The 13,305-nt window shown below is 40.4% G+C and overlaps 1 protein-coding gene across 2 annotated transcripts in view; it reads right to left on the bottom strand.

Annotated features, from left to right (window-relative positions):
- KCNIP4 (potassium voltage-gated channel interacting protein 4) overlaps positions 1 to 12,846 on the bottom strand; it is a 1,112,575-nt gene extending 1,099,729 nt beyond the window's left edge. For both annotated transcript variants that reach the window (XM_069494040.1, XM_069494045.1), the window contains exon 1: positions 12,639 to 12,846. In XM_069494040.1, the coding sequence (XP_069350141.1) occupies positions 12,639 to 12,699 (61 nt within the window). In that variant the 5' untranslated portion in view covers positions 12,700 to 12,846. The remainder of the gene's footprint in view (positions 1 to 12,638) is intronic.
- Between the last annotated feature and the right edge of the window lie 459 nt (positions 12,847 to 13,305).

The following is a 13,305-nucleotide window of genomic DNA, read 5'->3' as shown; positions in this document are numbered from 1 at the left end:
ATGCATTTTAATAGGGAATATAGTAGAAAAGAAATAAAAACAGATGAAATAAATAAATGTATACATACATGTATACACACACATAGTTTACATAAAAATAGTATTGTGGTAGTATAGTACATATAAATATGTATTAATATATATTTTTATCTTTTGAAGAGTATATAAAAGCCATGAAGGAAAGTAAAGCAGCGTAAAGGGATAAAGAGACACAGCGTGGGCTGTTGTATTAGATGAAGTCATTAGAGAAACAACAGAGACTGAAACGAAATAAGCAAGAAAGCCAGCAGAGTTAGGGGCAAGAATGGTCCAGGCACACACAAGGAAGCTAAGCTACAGAGAGGCCACATGGCTTCCCAAGGTCACAGAGTAGCAGACACAGTTCTGGCTCCGGAGTCTTATCATTAGCCACCATTCTTCATCTCCCATCACTGCTCTGTAGCAGTTTACTCCAATAAACAGCTCTGGATTTCTGAAACCCTTTTGTTCCCTATTAATTAGTAGTCAAGTATGGGCTTTCTGTTTGCCAGACTTTGATCTCCATGACATTCACCTCTCCAGTTCCTTCTCCAGGTATAACATGTTGCCGTGGTTTTAGATCCATCTCCCACCCTTATTCTTCAAGGTTCGGACTCCAGACTCTATCCTTCATCCAGTCTCATGACTTCCAATACCACCATCTCTCTGAAGTAATTCCCAAATCAGGTTCTCAGTTTGATTTGATGGGCAGCTTCTTGGGAGCAAGCCTATGCCTCATTCATCTCTCTAATCCTAATATCCATCACAATGCTGGATGCTTAATAAATGTGTGCTTCTCTGAAATGAATTAAATTTGAACTTCACACTTTCAACTGCCTTTGGGACAGTTTGACCTGGATGTTTTCCCAGCACCTCAAAATCAATATTTCTAAAAATGAATACATTATCTTCCCTCCAAAACCTGTTCCTTCTGTGTTTCTTGCTTCTTATCACGGCACCATGAAATATCACAGTGCCACTAACCACCCCACCTTTCTCTTCCTCAGCTATCTCATATCTCCATTCCCACTGCCTTTATCTTTGTTCAAATGTTTGTTTTATCCTGCCTTCACTAATGCAACAGCTTCCTAATGACATCCCTGTCAATGGTGCTTCTTACACAGCTATGCAAAATTAATGCTCCTCATTCTGACACTCTTTGTGAAATTCAACTGGCTCCCCACTGTCTACAGAACCAAATCTCAGTCTTATGTTCCAACCCATATTGCCCAGTGCCTACTGGACATCTTCTCCTCTTTCATATCCAAGAACATCTTAAATTCTGTAGTTCCAAAATTGATCTCTCTTTTTTTTTTCAACTAAACCTCCTTCTGTATTTCCCATCTTGGTAAATTTATGCCACCCACCAGTTACCTAAACCAGAAATCTAAACATTATCCCAGGCTCTGCTTTCTCCCTCAATACCAATGACAACTCATCATTTAACATCCCATCAATTCCTTTTAGCCTTGTCCTCTATTTGTCTCACGTGTATTCTCTACTCTTCACTATATGACCAATGACATACTATGTCCTTCAATATGTCTCACCTGCAATTACCATCACAGCAGGTGTCCTTGCCCATTGTTTCATCCCTCTTTCTGCTCATGTGCTACCTCACTGTGGTTACCTTCCCAGCATGCAAATGTGATCATGCTCTGCTCCTCTTTGAAATGTATCAGTAGTTCCCCATTGCCTTTACACCCTGACCCTGACTACTTTCCAGCTTCCCATCTCACTGTTACCTTCTACCCGACATGTTCACTGCAGCACACAGGACTTCTCACCATGTCCTGATCGTACCACCATCTTCTCCTGGCCCAGCTTCAGAACCATAGCTTTACCTGCCTGAAACATCTAGCATCCTACCTGCCATCTTTCCCTAGAAAACTCATTCTCATCCTCCAGCCCCATCTAGTGCATGTAGCTTTCTTTGACCCTGTCCAGAATGCATAATGTGACTTATGTGTTTCCAAAGCACTCTGTGCTTGGTGCTATCATACAGCTTGTCATGTTCTAATTTTCATCTCACATTTCTATCTTTTTAACTAGATTCACGGTTTCCCACAGTATATTTTTCATCTTTATATTCTAGGCCTTAAAATAATACTTGGCAAATGGATGTTCAGTACATGTTTTATGAAATACTGAATTGGTGCTCATTTGGGGAAGCCCCCACTGATAAGGGGACATAGTAATATTACTTAGTCTAGAGGGCAATGTTGTTTTTCTATGTAAGGGTTTTGTGTGTGTGAGTGTGTGTGTGTGTGTGTGTGTGCGCGCGCGCGTGCACGCTATATGTGGTTCAGCAAAACCAACATCACTTAATAACAAACCATATGATTATGGCAGATCTACTCTACATTCCTTCACCTTATTATTTCACAGAAGACAAGGACTGTAGCTACTGATATCCTCATCAAGGATATACAACAGCGTCCTAGGAAGGTATTTAGCATATGCCTTTGAAGATGAAGTAAATAATATGTGCTATGCAATTATACACAATTCAGGTCAAGCAGAATTCTGGGGTAGAGAAGAAAGACATGATTTAAAAGTTTAGTTTCTATACCCTAAACAACTACCACATCTTTTTATATTCTGAAATATTTACTAGCACAGTGTTTCTCATACAATAGGTTATTGATAAATGCATTTTAAATGAATGATTGTTAAATAACATCCTCAAAAATATTTCTAAAACTATCAGAAAACAAATTACCTGAGGGCTGAAGTTATAACTTTCACTGTTTGAAATCTGAAATTCTGATCTGATGATATTTATGATAAGCCACACTCTCATGGTCAGGGATTCTGGGATAAATGAAGCTATGTTTTCAATTGCAATGCTTCTAGCAATTTATTTCTATAGTTCAATCTTCCCAGTGTAGTGTATATGGTTTTCCATTGTCAGTGTTTATTCTGAGAGGAGAACAACAGTTTTGAAAGTGTTAGTTTTTAATGACTAATTTTCATTTGAAAGCTACATCCACAGCTTTAATAACTAGGAGAGCTTATTGGGTTTAGCAGCAAATCCTGTATTTAAATCACATCAGAAGTGTTAGTATTTATTAGTTTCCAGCTTGTTAGTTTAGATGTGTGGACTTTTGAAAAATTATCTTACCACTTCTCCATTAAAAATGAGATTTATTCTGTAAACACACAGCAAGAGAATCTCCTCATCCACCTCCTTGTATATTGTTGTATTTTGCAGTTTCCACCTTCCTTTTTTTCATGTTTCTCAATGCCTGGTTCTGAATGCTTATCGTTTTACACTTGTCTCCCAAGATTTCCCTCCCCACAACTTTCAAATTAATGTGATGCACCTGTGTTTCAGAGTCTACACCAACTCTCCCAGAAATCAGAACTTCAGCAGGAAATTATGATGAAACTGGTCCATGAGAGGAAAAAAAATGGGTAACAGATTGCAATAATACATCCGTCACAGTAGGAAGAGACTCAGCTTCAAATCAAAGGGAGTTTGTGAAAATAGGTAATACAGAAAGAGTGACTTAAGAATTCTTGGAAAAAGTAAGAGAAAATTTTAGCAGAATTTGGTTTTCACAAGTGCTTGCAATATTAGATCTGGTATAACAATATTCTTATGATAAATTATTGATTCCACAAAATTCAATTTAAAAATTAGAAAGATATTCTATTTAATTTAAAAATTCCTACACTAATTTGAAATGCCTCTGCCTTTACTGGAACATTACTTAAACTGGCAATAAGAGAGCTGAGCATTTTCAACTCCTCTACGACTATCTTTAAACAGAAGTTATTACTCATTTGTACTCTCCAAGGTTCCAGATCATATTTTTATTTAAAAAAGCACATTTCTGGCCGGGCGCGGTGGCTCACGCCTGTAATCCTAGCACTCTGGGAGGCCGAGGCAGGTGGATAGCTCGAGGTCAGAAGTTCGAGACCAGCCTGAGCAAGAGCGAGACCCTGTCTCTACTAAAAATAGAAAGAAATTATCTGGCCAACTAAAATATATATAGAAAAAATTAGCCAGGCATGGTGGCGCATGCCTTTAGTCCCAGCTACCCGGGAGGCTGAGGCAGTAGGATCGCTTAAGCCCAGGAGTTTGAGGTTGCTGTGAGCTAGGTTGATGCCACGGCACTCACTCTAACCCGGGCAACAAAGCGAGACTCTGTCTCAAAAAAAAAAAAAAAAAAAAAAGTACATTTCTTCATAGACTTCCAGCATCATAGAACGTTTTTGAAATCTTTAAAGTGCTTTAGATAATCTCATAGTTAATGTTCCAATGTTTTTAAGTGTTTGACAGATAAATCCATATTAGAATTAGATAAATAGGTGGAAGGCAGGAAGAAATTGGACAACAGAACATGTACAGAATTTTGAGCCCAGTTCTTTTGATACCTTTATTCTATAAGACCTCAATGAGAAAAAGGTCAAGTTCAATATCACTGTGTGCTTCCACTTGGAAGGGAATGGCACTTATACCAACTAGAAGTAATCTTGCTTTTAAACACCCATCTCACTTCCTTCTTATCTCTGTTATGAGAATGAATATTTTAAAATAAACATGTTTAGGGATTTCTTTCCTCCCCTACTTGACTACAAATACCTAAGGTATATTCAGTTACTGTCTCTTGAATAAACAGTAAGCTCTCTGAAGGCAGACTCTATGCCTGTCATCCTAACATCAAGTAGTTCCTTTGTAAATATCTGCTGAATTAATCTCATTTCATCTTTACAGGATTCCTGTCAGCTATGAGTGCATATGATTTCCACAATTGTATAGATAAAGAAATAAAGGAACAATATTATACTCAATGGCTATTTTATATATTCTCACCTTTCTAAAGTAAGTTAAAATTTCTCTAAGTTAAACTCCTGTCCAAATTAAACTTGTTCTTAGGACTGTTTTGACAGGGTTGTTTTAGAAATACCTGTTTCTTAGTTATGTGGTATTGCTATTTTTTTTCAAATTCCCTGTGGACACAACAATAAGAAGAACTGAGGATCAGTTTCTACCACAATGGAATGGGTTAGAGTATAAGACTGTATCTCTACCTTTAGGCATAACCATAACATAAGACACTTTTACTCATTTAACATATCTCTGGAGTGTTTACCACACGTAAAACATGGATGAAAGCTATAGGCTAGACCATTTTTTAAAAAGTAGTTTCTCATGCTAACCTAATGAAAATTCATTCAAGTACAAAAACTACAGCCCAAAATAAAGCCCCTGGCAGAATATCCATTCTGAGATGTAGATCAGTTTAATAGTTACATGTCCTATATTCACCCAATATTATTATGAAACTCATGGAGACATTTAGAATTCACATCTTTTCTTGCAAAAACAAAATAAGATTTAGAGACATTCTTAGGGGCACCTTAGCATCGAAAACACAATGTACAGACAGTACAAAAAAGAAGACATGGGGTGGGGGGAGTAGTCATTAGACTGCAGTAGTTACTACATCAGTCAAATCTAATTTTGATTCCCATTTGGGCTATGATAATGTCATTTCGTAAATAAACTGTTTCACTCAAAAGATCCTTCAAAATATTAAGAAGTGTTGACATCTGGAGATGAAAGCCTATTTTCCTCCACAACCTTTTTAAAGTAAAGACCTATAAAAAAATGCCAGTTTCAATTCCCTGAAGACTTTTTATTCACTATTCATGAGCAGATGCTGCCTGAATACAAGAGGGGACATTTCCCTAAGCCAATACAAATTCCAGGTAACCAAAAAGTTATAAACTGTTACTATAAAATGCTTTAACTACTTATTTTTACCTAAATAAATAATTGATGTGGAATATGTAGAGGAGAGAAGTTTCTAAAAGGTAATAATATATCCAAAGGGCGTTTAAACTGACAACCTATTTCCAGCGAGAGAGCCATTCAACCACATGGGCTCTGTTCGCTCAGGAAGAAAAATCAGCCCTTAACACGGGCATGAAGGCCAAGTGCTCGATGTGGAAAATTCTATATTTGTATTTGTGTTCAAATTATTCCTTATAGTGTCAGAGTGCGTGGAGAACTTTCACATTTAACCACTGGGAGCCTCTCCTTTTTCAGATTTCCTAACGCAAGGTACCTATATACACACACGGAGCAGCCTATAGTGAAGAGGCTGGGCAAGAATGAGGGACACGGCCACAGTGGTGAAAGTAAAGGAGCTGACCTTCATCCCATCTAAGCCTCGCCACAGTGTCCCCTTCCTTCTAAACACAACCTAACTGCCACTGTGACGTCTGATATGAAGGAAAACACACCTAAAGAAATGGATATGCATATACTGACTGATGTCTCAGGTTTTTTTAATTTTCTCATTCCTTTCCACAACCCCTGCTATAATGAAAGGATTTGTCATCTGATAAGTATAATGATGAAAGTGGTAATAATGATGGTAGATGCAGTAGTGTAGACATTTAGGTGCTGGTTTGGGAAATGTTATAAAGGGCCATTCTCAGTAACATGAAGTCATAATATTGTGAACAATCACAATCCTGTTTCAGAGTGAGTACTTAACTAATTTTTCCACCATTTTATTTGGGAGAAGAGGAGAGTTGATAATCATTCACTGGGGGCCCTTTGGACTACAGATCTTGGAGGTGACCGATCTGGAAAGCATTAATAATGAGGGAGAGTAACAGTAACAACATCCAAAGGTAACAGTGACAACCAGGCACCTATTAAGCCCTTCTTCAGAAACAATGTACACTCTCACAGCCATGGTGTTATACATGCAAGAACATGGACAATTCAGAGAAGCAAAATCTTAGTGTCATGTTACTATACACGTATACTCAATCTACTGAATGGAAATAACAGGGAACCAAAAAAGAATGTCACTTCCAGCAGATAACTTAACATACAATCAAATGTGAATCACGATTTGGGGTTTTTAATGGGTCTACCACAGGGCAACATGATTTAAACTCAATAAATATATTTAAGCACCTACTATTTTGTGAATCATTGTGCAAGTATTTACTAGGAGTTCAAAAATGAGTAATTTATGCATGGTACTTGCCATCAAGGAGTTACAATTTAACACTGCAAACAAGACAAAAAATGTCTAGTTTATTCTGCATTGTCATTCAGATCTATATCAAAACAAAAGAAAAACAACCCATGAAAATTCAACTAATTCTTTGGGGTGGAGGCAGGGAGAAACCAGTAAGACTACAGGAGAAGATCACTACATTTCTAACAGTTCCTGATGGATGTACAGATTTTCACTGGGCAATGTGAGGGTAGGAAGTCAATTCTATGCTGTGGGTAAAACATGAGATATGTTCACATACTAGGGAAGAGTCCACTTTGGCTAGACCAAGGTGTAGACCTAAAAGAGTCATGGAAGAAAATGTTTGGATGGAGAACTGTCACCATATTGTGAAAATCATAAATATCAAGCTAAGGAAATAGTATTTTTAATTCTTCAAGTAAAGGAAAGGCATTAAAAGAATTTTTACAGGAGAAAATAGTATGACTCAAATCAGGTTTCAGTAGATTTAGTTGGTTTTGAGTCAGGAGTGGCAGTTAATGCAAATAGGATGTAACCATCGTGGCCTAGAAATGATGCTAAGAACATGATCTTGGTGGTAGTAATGGAAATTGAAGGACGAGACAGACATAAAAGCCAGAATAGAATCAATAAGTGTCGGTGACTGATTCAGCATTATGGGAGTACCATACAGAAGGAGATGCTTTTGCTTTCTTTCTTTTTTTTTTTTTTTTCCTTACCTGCATGCTTCAAAAATTATTGCTGCCATTTGCAAAATTTGGACAACAGCAAATTGTTTTTAGTGGATAGAATCTGTCTTTTCTGACATACTAGCTTTAAGGTGATAATAAAATTTGCTTGTGGGTCTGACCCGTGGGGCATGAAAATGTCCATCTAGTCCTTTAGAAGAGGAATGGACCAAACTATAGACGAAAGAGAACCTACATCAAACTACACTTAGATTAGGGAAAGATTACACAGGGAGAAGATAATTAAAAGAGAATCTTATGAAAAATTGCACAAGATGGGGAAAAAAGGGAAATAAGGGCCATAAAAGCAGATCTGAGAGAAGTCAGAGGAAGTAGAATAATTCAGTGCCATAGAAGGCAATTTACTATCTGTTGTTGAGCAAATATTACAAATCAGACTTTGTGCTGGACACTGGGGAGAAAGTGATGGGCAGAACATAATATTTCTGCTCTCATAGAGTTCACATCTTGTAAGGCTGTGGTCCCCACCCCTGGGCTGTGGCCTGTACCAGTCCATGGCCTGTTAGGAACCAGGCCTCACAGCAGGAGGTGAGTGGCAGGAGAGCAAGTGAAGCTCCATCTGCATTTACAGCCACTCCCATCAATCACATCACCACTTGAGCTCCGCCTCCTGTCAGATCAGCTGTGGCATTAGATTCTCATAAGAGTGTGAACCCTACTGTAAACTGTACCTGCCAGGGATCTAGGTTGCGCGTTCGTTCCTTGTGAGAATCTAATGCCTGATGATCTGAAGGGGAGCTGAGGCAGTGATGCAAGCGCTGGGGAGCAGCTGCAAACACAGATTATCATTAGCAGAGAGGTTTGACTGCACAATAAAGGTAATGTGCTTGAACCATCCCAAAATCATCCCCCCACCATGGGAAAATTGTTTTCCATGAAACCAGTCCCTAGTGCCAAAAGGTGAGGAACTGCTGTTCTAACGAATGTTAGTAGGCAGCATGAAGCATCCCAGCGAAATCAGGAGTATACCAATTGAGAAAAGGCCATTGGGACCTTTAACCAAATGAACAATTTGAAAAACAAATGGGTAAGTTAATGCCCGAGGGTGAATAACTATGTGCAGTTATATAACCTTAAAACATTTTTAAGAATGGTAAAGCCCCTTCAACAAATAAAATATTCATTCTCTCTCTCTCTTTTCTCCTCCTCCTCTTCCTCTTCCTCCTCCTCCTTCTTCTTCTCTCTCTCTCTTTCTCTCTCTCTCTCACACACACACACACATTTACTTTAATCTGCTTGAAATAGTCCCTAAGAAGGGAGGTTATTAAGTAAGCAAACATATTCAGCTATAAAATATTGAAAAGCAATATTATCTACATGTTCTGGAAAAAGGGAGGACATGAAAAACAAATAAAAGGATAAAAAAGAGTCAGGACCATATATTTTAAGAACAGAAATATATCTTCAGAAGGATCAACCACTATCTGGTCTACAATCTGCAAAAATTTTTGCGCACATATTTTATATTGCATGGATCATTAATTTCCAAACCATCCATAGCCTAATTTTATGAAAGAGGGCATAACCATTGGTGATAAAAATGTGCAGTGTGGGGGAGGGGAGAAGAGAGGGTGGCTGAAGTTTAACACTTCATCATATCATTTGTTTAGTACCCCCTTACATTTGTATGATATAAAGAAAGTGGAATAATGCCTTCTGCAATGAAAAACTTTTCCTGGGTTCAGAATAAATGGATTTTTCAATGTTACCTTTGTAGAATTATTTATTTGCATTTGCCTTATTTTTAATAAACACAAAACTTAAGCAGAAGCCTCAATAATACATCCATCAAATGACAATTCAAAATTTAAGAGATTTTTCACTCTACTATTGAAACATACATTTCCCTTCCCCCTTTTAGTTGTAGATTATATCACCTAACATCTGGCATCCCTAAGTTAGATGGCACAAATTAAGGACACCAATGAATGACTTTGTAGGGTTTTTTTCACTTTAACCTTATTTCTGATTCTCTTTCAAACATCCAGTTGAATTATCATCTCCCTCTATGTCTCCACTGGTAGGAGGATTGCGTTTGATTTTATAGTAGAGAGCAAAACAATGGGAGTAGACAAGAAAATGAAAATAATATTCTGGGAAGGCTTGGGGTTTACTATGGAAGCTGGCAGGGTAAAATTGGGTGCTCTAATTCATAAGACACCTTCTCTACTTATATGTACTTGTTTACAACTCATCCACTTTCTGTACTGTGTACTCTGTAGTGTGAACAGTGCCAATTGCAATGATTTAGACGTAGTGCTGATCAGTTAGCATATTAAATGCTTTTACCTGTTGAAAAGAATGCAAATAATGAACTCTTTAAGCTACATTATTATCAAGTTTCAGCAACACAACTCTGTTCCCATCATTTCTGACATTTCCTCTCTACTTTCTGTTGCATATGGGTTTCTCTGTTGCCTGTCAGCAAACCATTTTTCACAGTGTTCTGTCTCTAAGTTAAGTCATAAAATACACACACATATACACACTCTCTCTTTCTTTCTCTCTCTCTCTCCCCTCCCCTCTCTGTCTTCTCTAATTCCTGATTTCCCTCTCATCTTCATACCTTTCCCTCAGTTGGATCCTCCAGTTAAATTGTGTTTAAATTTTTATTAAGTCATCTTAAAAACCTCCATCCCAGAGGTATATATTAAAGAGAAAATCATCATGGTACATGATGGTTTGGAAGTTATGTAAATATCCCTCTTATTGAAAAAAGAACAAGAGGTCAGGGGCTATTGTCTTAAAACAAGAACTGAAGGTAGAGTTTGAGCCTTTAAAAATCATCCTTTCTTATCCCAGGATTAGTAAAGACCACCTTATATCTGAGCACAAGTAACCAAAGTACTGAAGCATATGTTTGGTGAAAATAATACAGATTACGTATTTGGGGGATCATTCTCTAATATTAACTTGGAAAAGATGCTCCAAACTAGTTTTTCTTTATTACTTTCATCGTATGACAATTATCTCTAAAAACCTGTAAATACAATTCACAAAACAGGTGTCAAGTCAGTTCTAGCAATTCTAGTCACTTCTGGCCTCACCTTGGCCAAGATATAAATCAAAATCTTTCTGTTCCCCAAACAACAAACACATGCTGATTCTAGAGATAGTGCTAAAAGTTTTTTAAAACATTATTTTAAATGTATTATGCTCCCCAGATATGATTTCATCTTTGTTTCTCATTTACAGCAATTATGGCCACCTATGGCACTGTGAATAGACTGGACATGCTGATTCAATCCCCATCTGGCTGATTAAAGAACAGGCACAGCCAAAAGCTGTTATCGTTGAGGATCCAAACAATGCCAGCCACCCAGTTCCCGAGACCACGTTCCTGGAGCCTGCTCTGGCTTGGAGTTCCTAGGGCTGCCTTGTGCATGAGTGAATCCCTGGCAGGACAACTAGCTCTCTACCCTGTTCTTACTCTGAAGAACTACAAAAAAAGAGACCCTATGAACTCAACTCAAGACCCAACAACTACTCAGCCCTCTCTACTTAAAATATGATTCTGGAAAAATTCAATCCTCTTAAAGATTATGAATATTTCTCACAAGATATATCCTAGGTAGACTTGGCTCATAACAAATGGGCAGCTACTGCCATAAGTGAAACCAGAACTATATATCGTTCAAAGTCAAATTTAGGCTTTTAAAAGTGACGGTCATATCATTTTTTTTTTCAGCCTATAGAGGACCAAGACTTTTCTCTCTAAAATTTCCCACTCAGTTGAAACTAGTGCCCTCCCAGTTACAACGAATGACCTCAACTATTGGGGTGAAGCAAAGAAAGGAAGGGTGTCCATTTCTCATGCCCATATATTGGAGTGATAGATTCGAGTTGTTGAGGTGACTCCATTTCCCTGAGTACTAAACATATAAAATGTGGAAACACCTCCTTCCTTATAACTTTACACTCCTCAAGTCCAAGTTATTTCATTCTGTAAACCCAAACTGTGCTGTTGCCATATATGACCCCTTAGTTTATATAATCTGGGAATGTCCACCTCTTTATCACTCTCTTGTTCCCCACGAACACCGAACACCTTCATTCCATTTACGGCTCCTCTAAAATACTCTGTGCACATCAAACCCGCCTAAAAACAGATCGACGCAACCTAAGACGCGCTGTGGGAGAGCATTGCCCCTATTTCGCTGTGGATCCCACCGACCTCAGCAGAACATCTTTCCCGGCTTTCGCAGAATGCACGTTCCTCTGAAAGCCAAGCTCCTTGCAGCAAGTGCCCAGTACCTTTCCAAGGCTACACTGTATATAAATTATGTCCAAGTGTCACTGAGGACCGTTTTCTCCGAACACGCTAAACCGAAGCTAGCAATAAAACAAGACATAAGCTCCTGTTGAAGAATCTGACACGGGTAAGATTCAGCCTGTATATTACAAGGGAACGAAAATGCAGTTTAAGGAAGAAATGTTTGTGAGCAAAAAGGAAAAGTGGAGGGAGAGGAGAGATCAATACAATCTCAGCTCATTTATCCCCCAGGTGTTAGGCGAAGGAAGTGTGCGGTCTGGAGTCATCTGGTAGATGATGTATAAACAACCTCGGAAATTTTCAGAGAAGGCAAAAGTACGCACAGGATCGCAGGGGACCCTGTCACCGCCGAGTTTCAAACACACTTCAAACATGTTTTCTGTGCCCACTTGGATCTTGCATGCACCCGCTCTCGGCATCCCCTTTCCTGCAGCTCCCACCTCCCCTTCCCAGTCCCGCCCGGCGACTGTCTCTCATGCAGCGAAGGCAACAAGCGTCCCCGGCAAGGAAGGGGCAGCCCGGTTTCGGCTTGAGAGGGAAGGAGGGTGGAAGCAGGCGCCCGCTCTCATGCTTCTCGCATCCTACCGCCTGTGGAGCTCGCCTCCTCCAGCTGAGCCGAAATGCTTTCCACTCTCCTCACATTCATTTTGGGGGACGCAGAGTGCAGGAGCGAGACTCGGGAGTCAACTGGCCCAGGGGCGCCTGTCGGTGGGTCTGGCACCAGAGCGCACCGCCGCTCGGCCCGGGGGCGTCCGCGGCGCTGGGAGCCAGAGAGTCAGTCAGCGGCGGCGGCGGCGGCGGCGGCGGCGGGCAGGGCGCGCGGGGCCGGCTGCAGGTGCGGGCGGAGGCCGGCGGGGGGCGCCGGGGGCGCTGCGCGACGCTTGGCGGCGGGGGCGCGCGTGGCGGCGGGGGCGGCCGAGGCGCGGGCAAAGCGGGGCCGGCGGCTGGAAGCTGCAGCGCGAGCCCGAGCGCCAGGGCCCCCTCCCGTCGCCGCTTCAGCGCCGCCTCTGCCACCTGCTGCTGAGTCGCTGGACTCGGGGAATCCCTGGAGGGGGCTGGCGCGGTGCCTCTGGCGGCCAAGCAGATGGACCCGAAAGGGACCCGAGGCTACTTAGGGCCGGACAGGACACCCTCTGAGAGTTGTCACTGGTTTTCTGCGGGCGCCTCCGGGACCCCTTCTTGCAGGGCGCAGCGCCTGGCTATGGGGAGGGGCTCAAAGGCACTGCACCTTCGCAAAGAATGCTCTGTTGGA

The sequence above is a fragment of the Eulemur rufifrons genome, chromosome 19, assembly GCF_041146395.1.
Source record: "Eulemur rufifrons isolate Redbay chromosome 19, OSU_ERuf_1, whole genome shotgun sequence".
In the NCBI taxonomy this organism is placed as follows: domain Eukaryota; kingdom Metazoa; phylum Chordata; class Mammalia; order Primates; family Lemuridae; genus Eulemur; species Eulemur rufifrons.
This window is presented reverse-complemented; position numbering and strand designations above follow the sequence as displayed.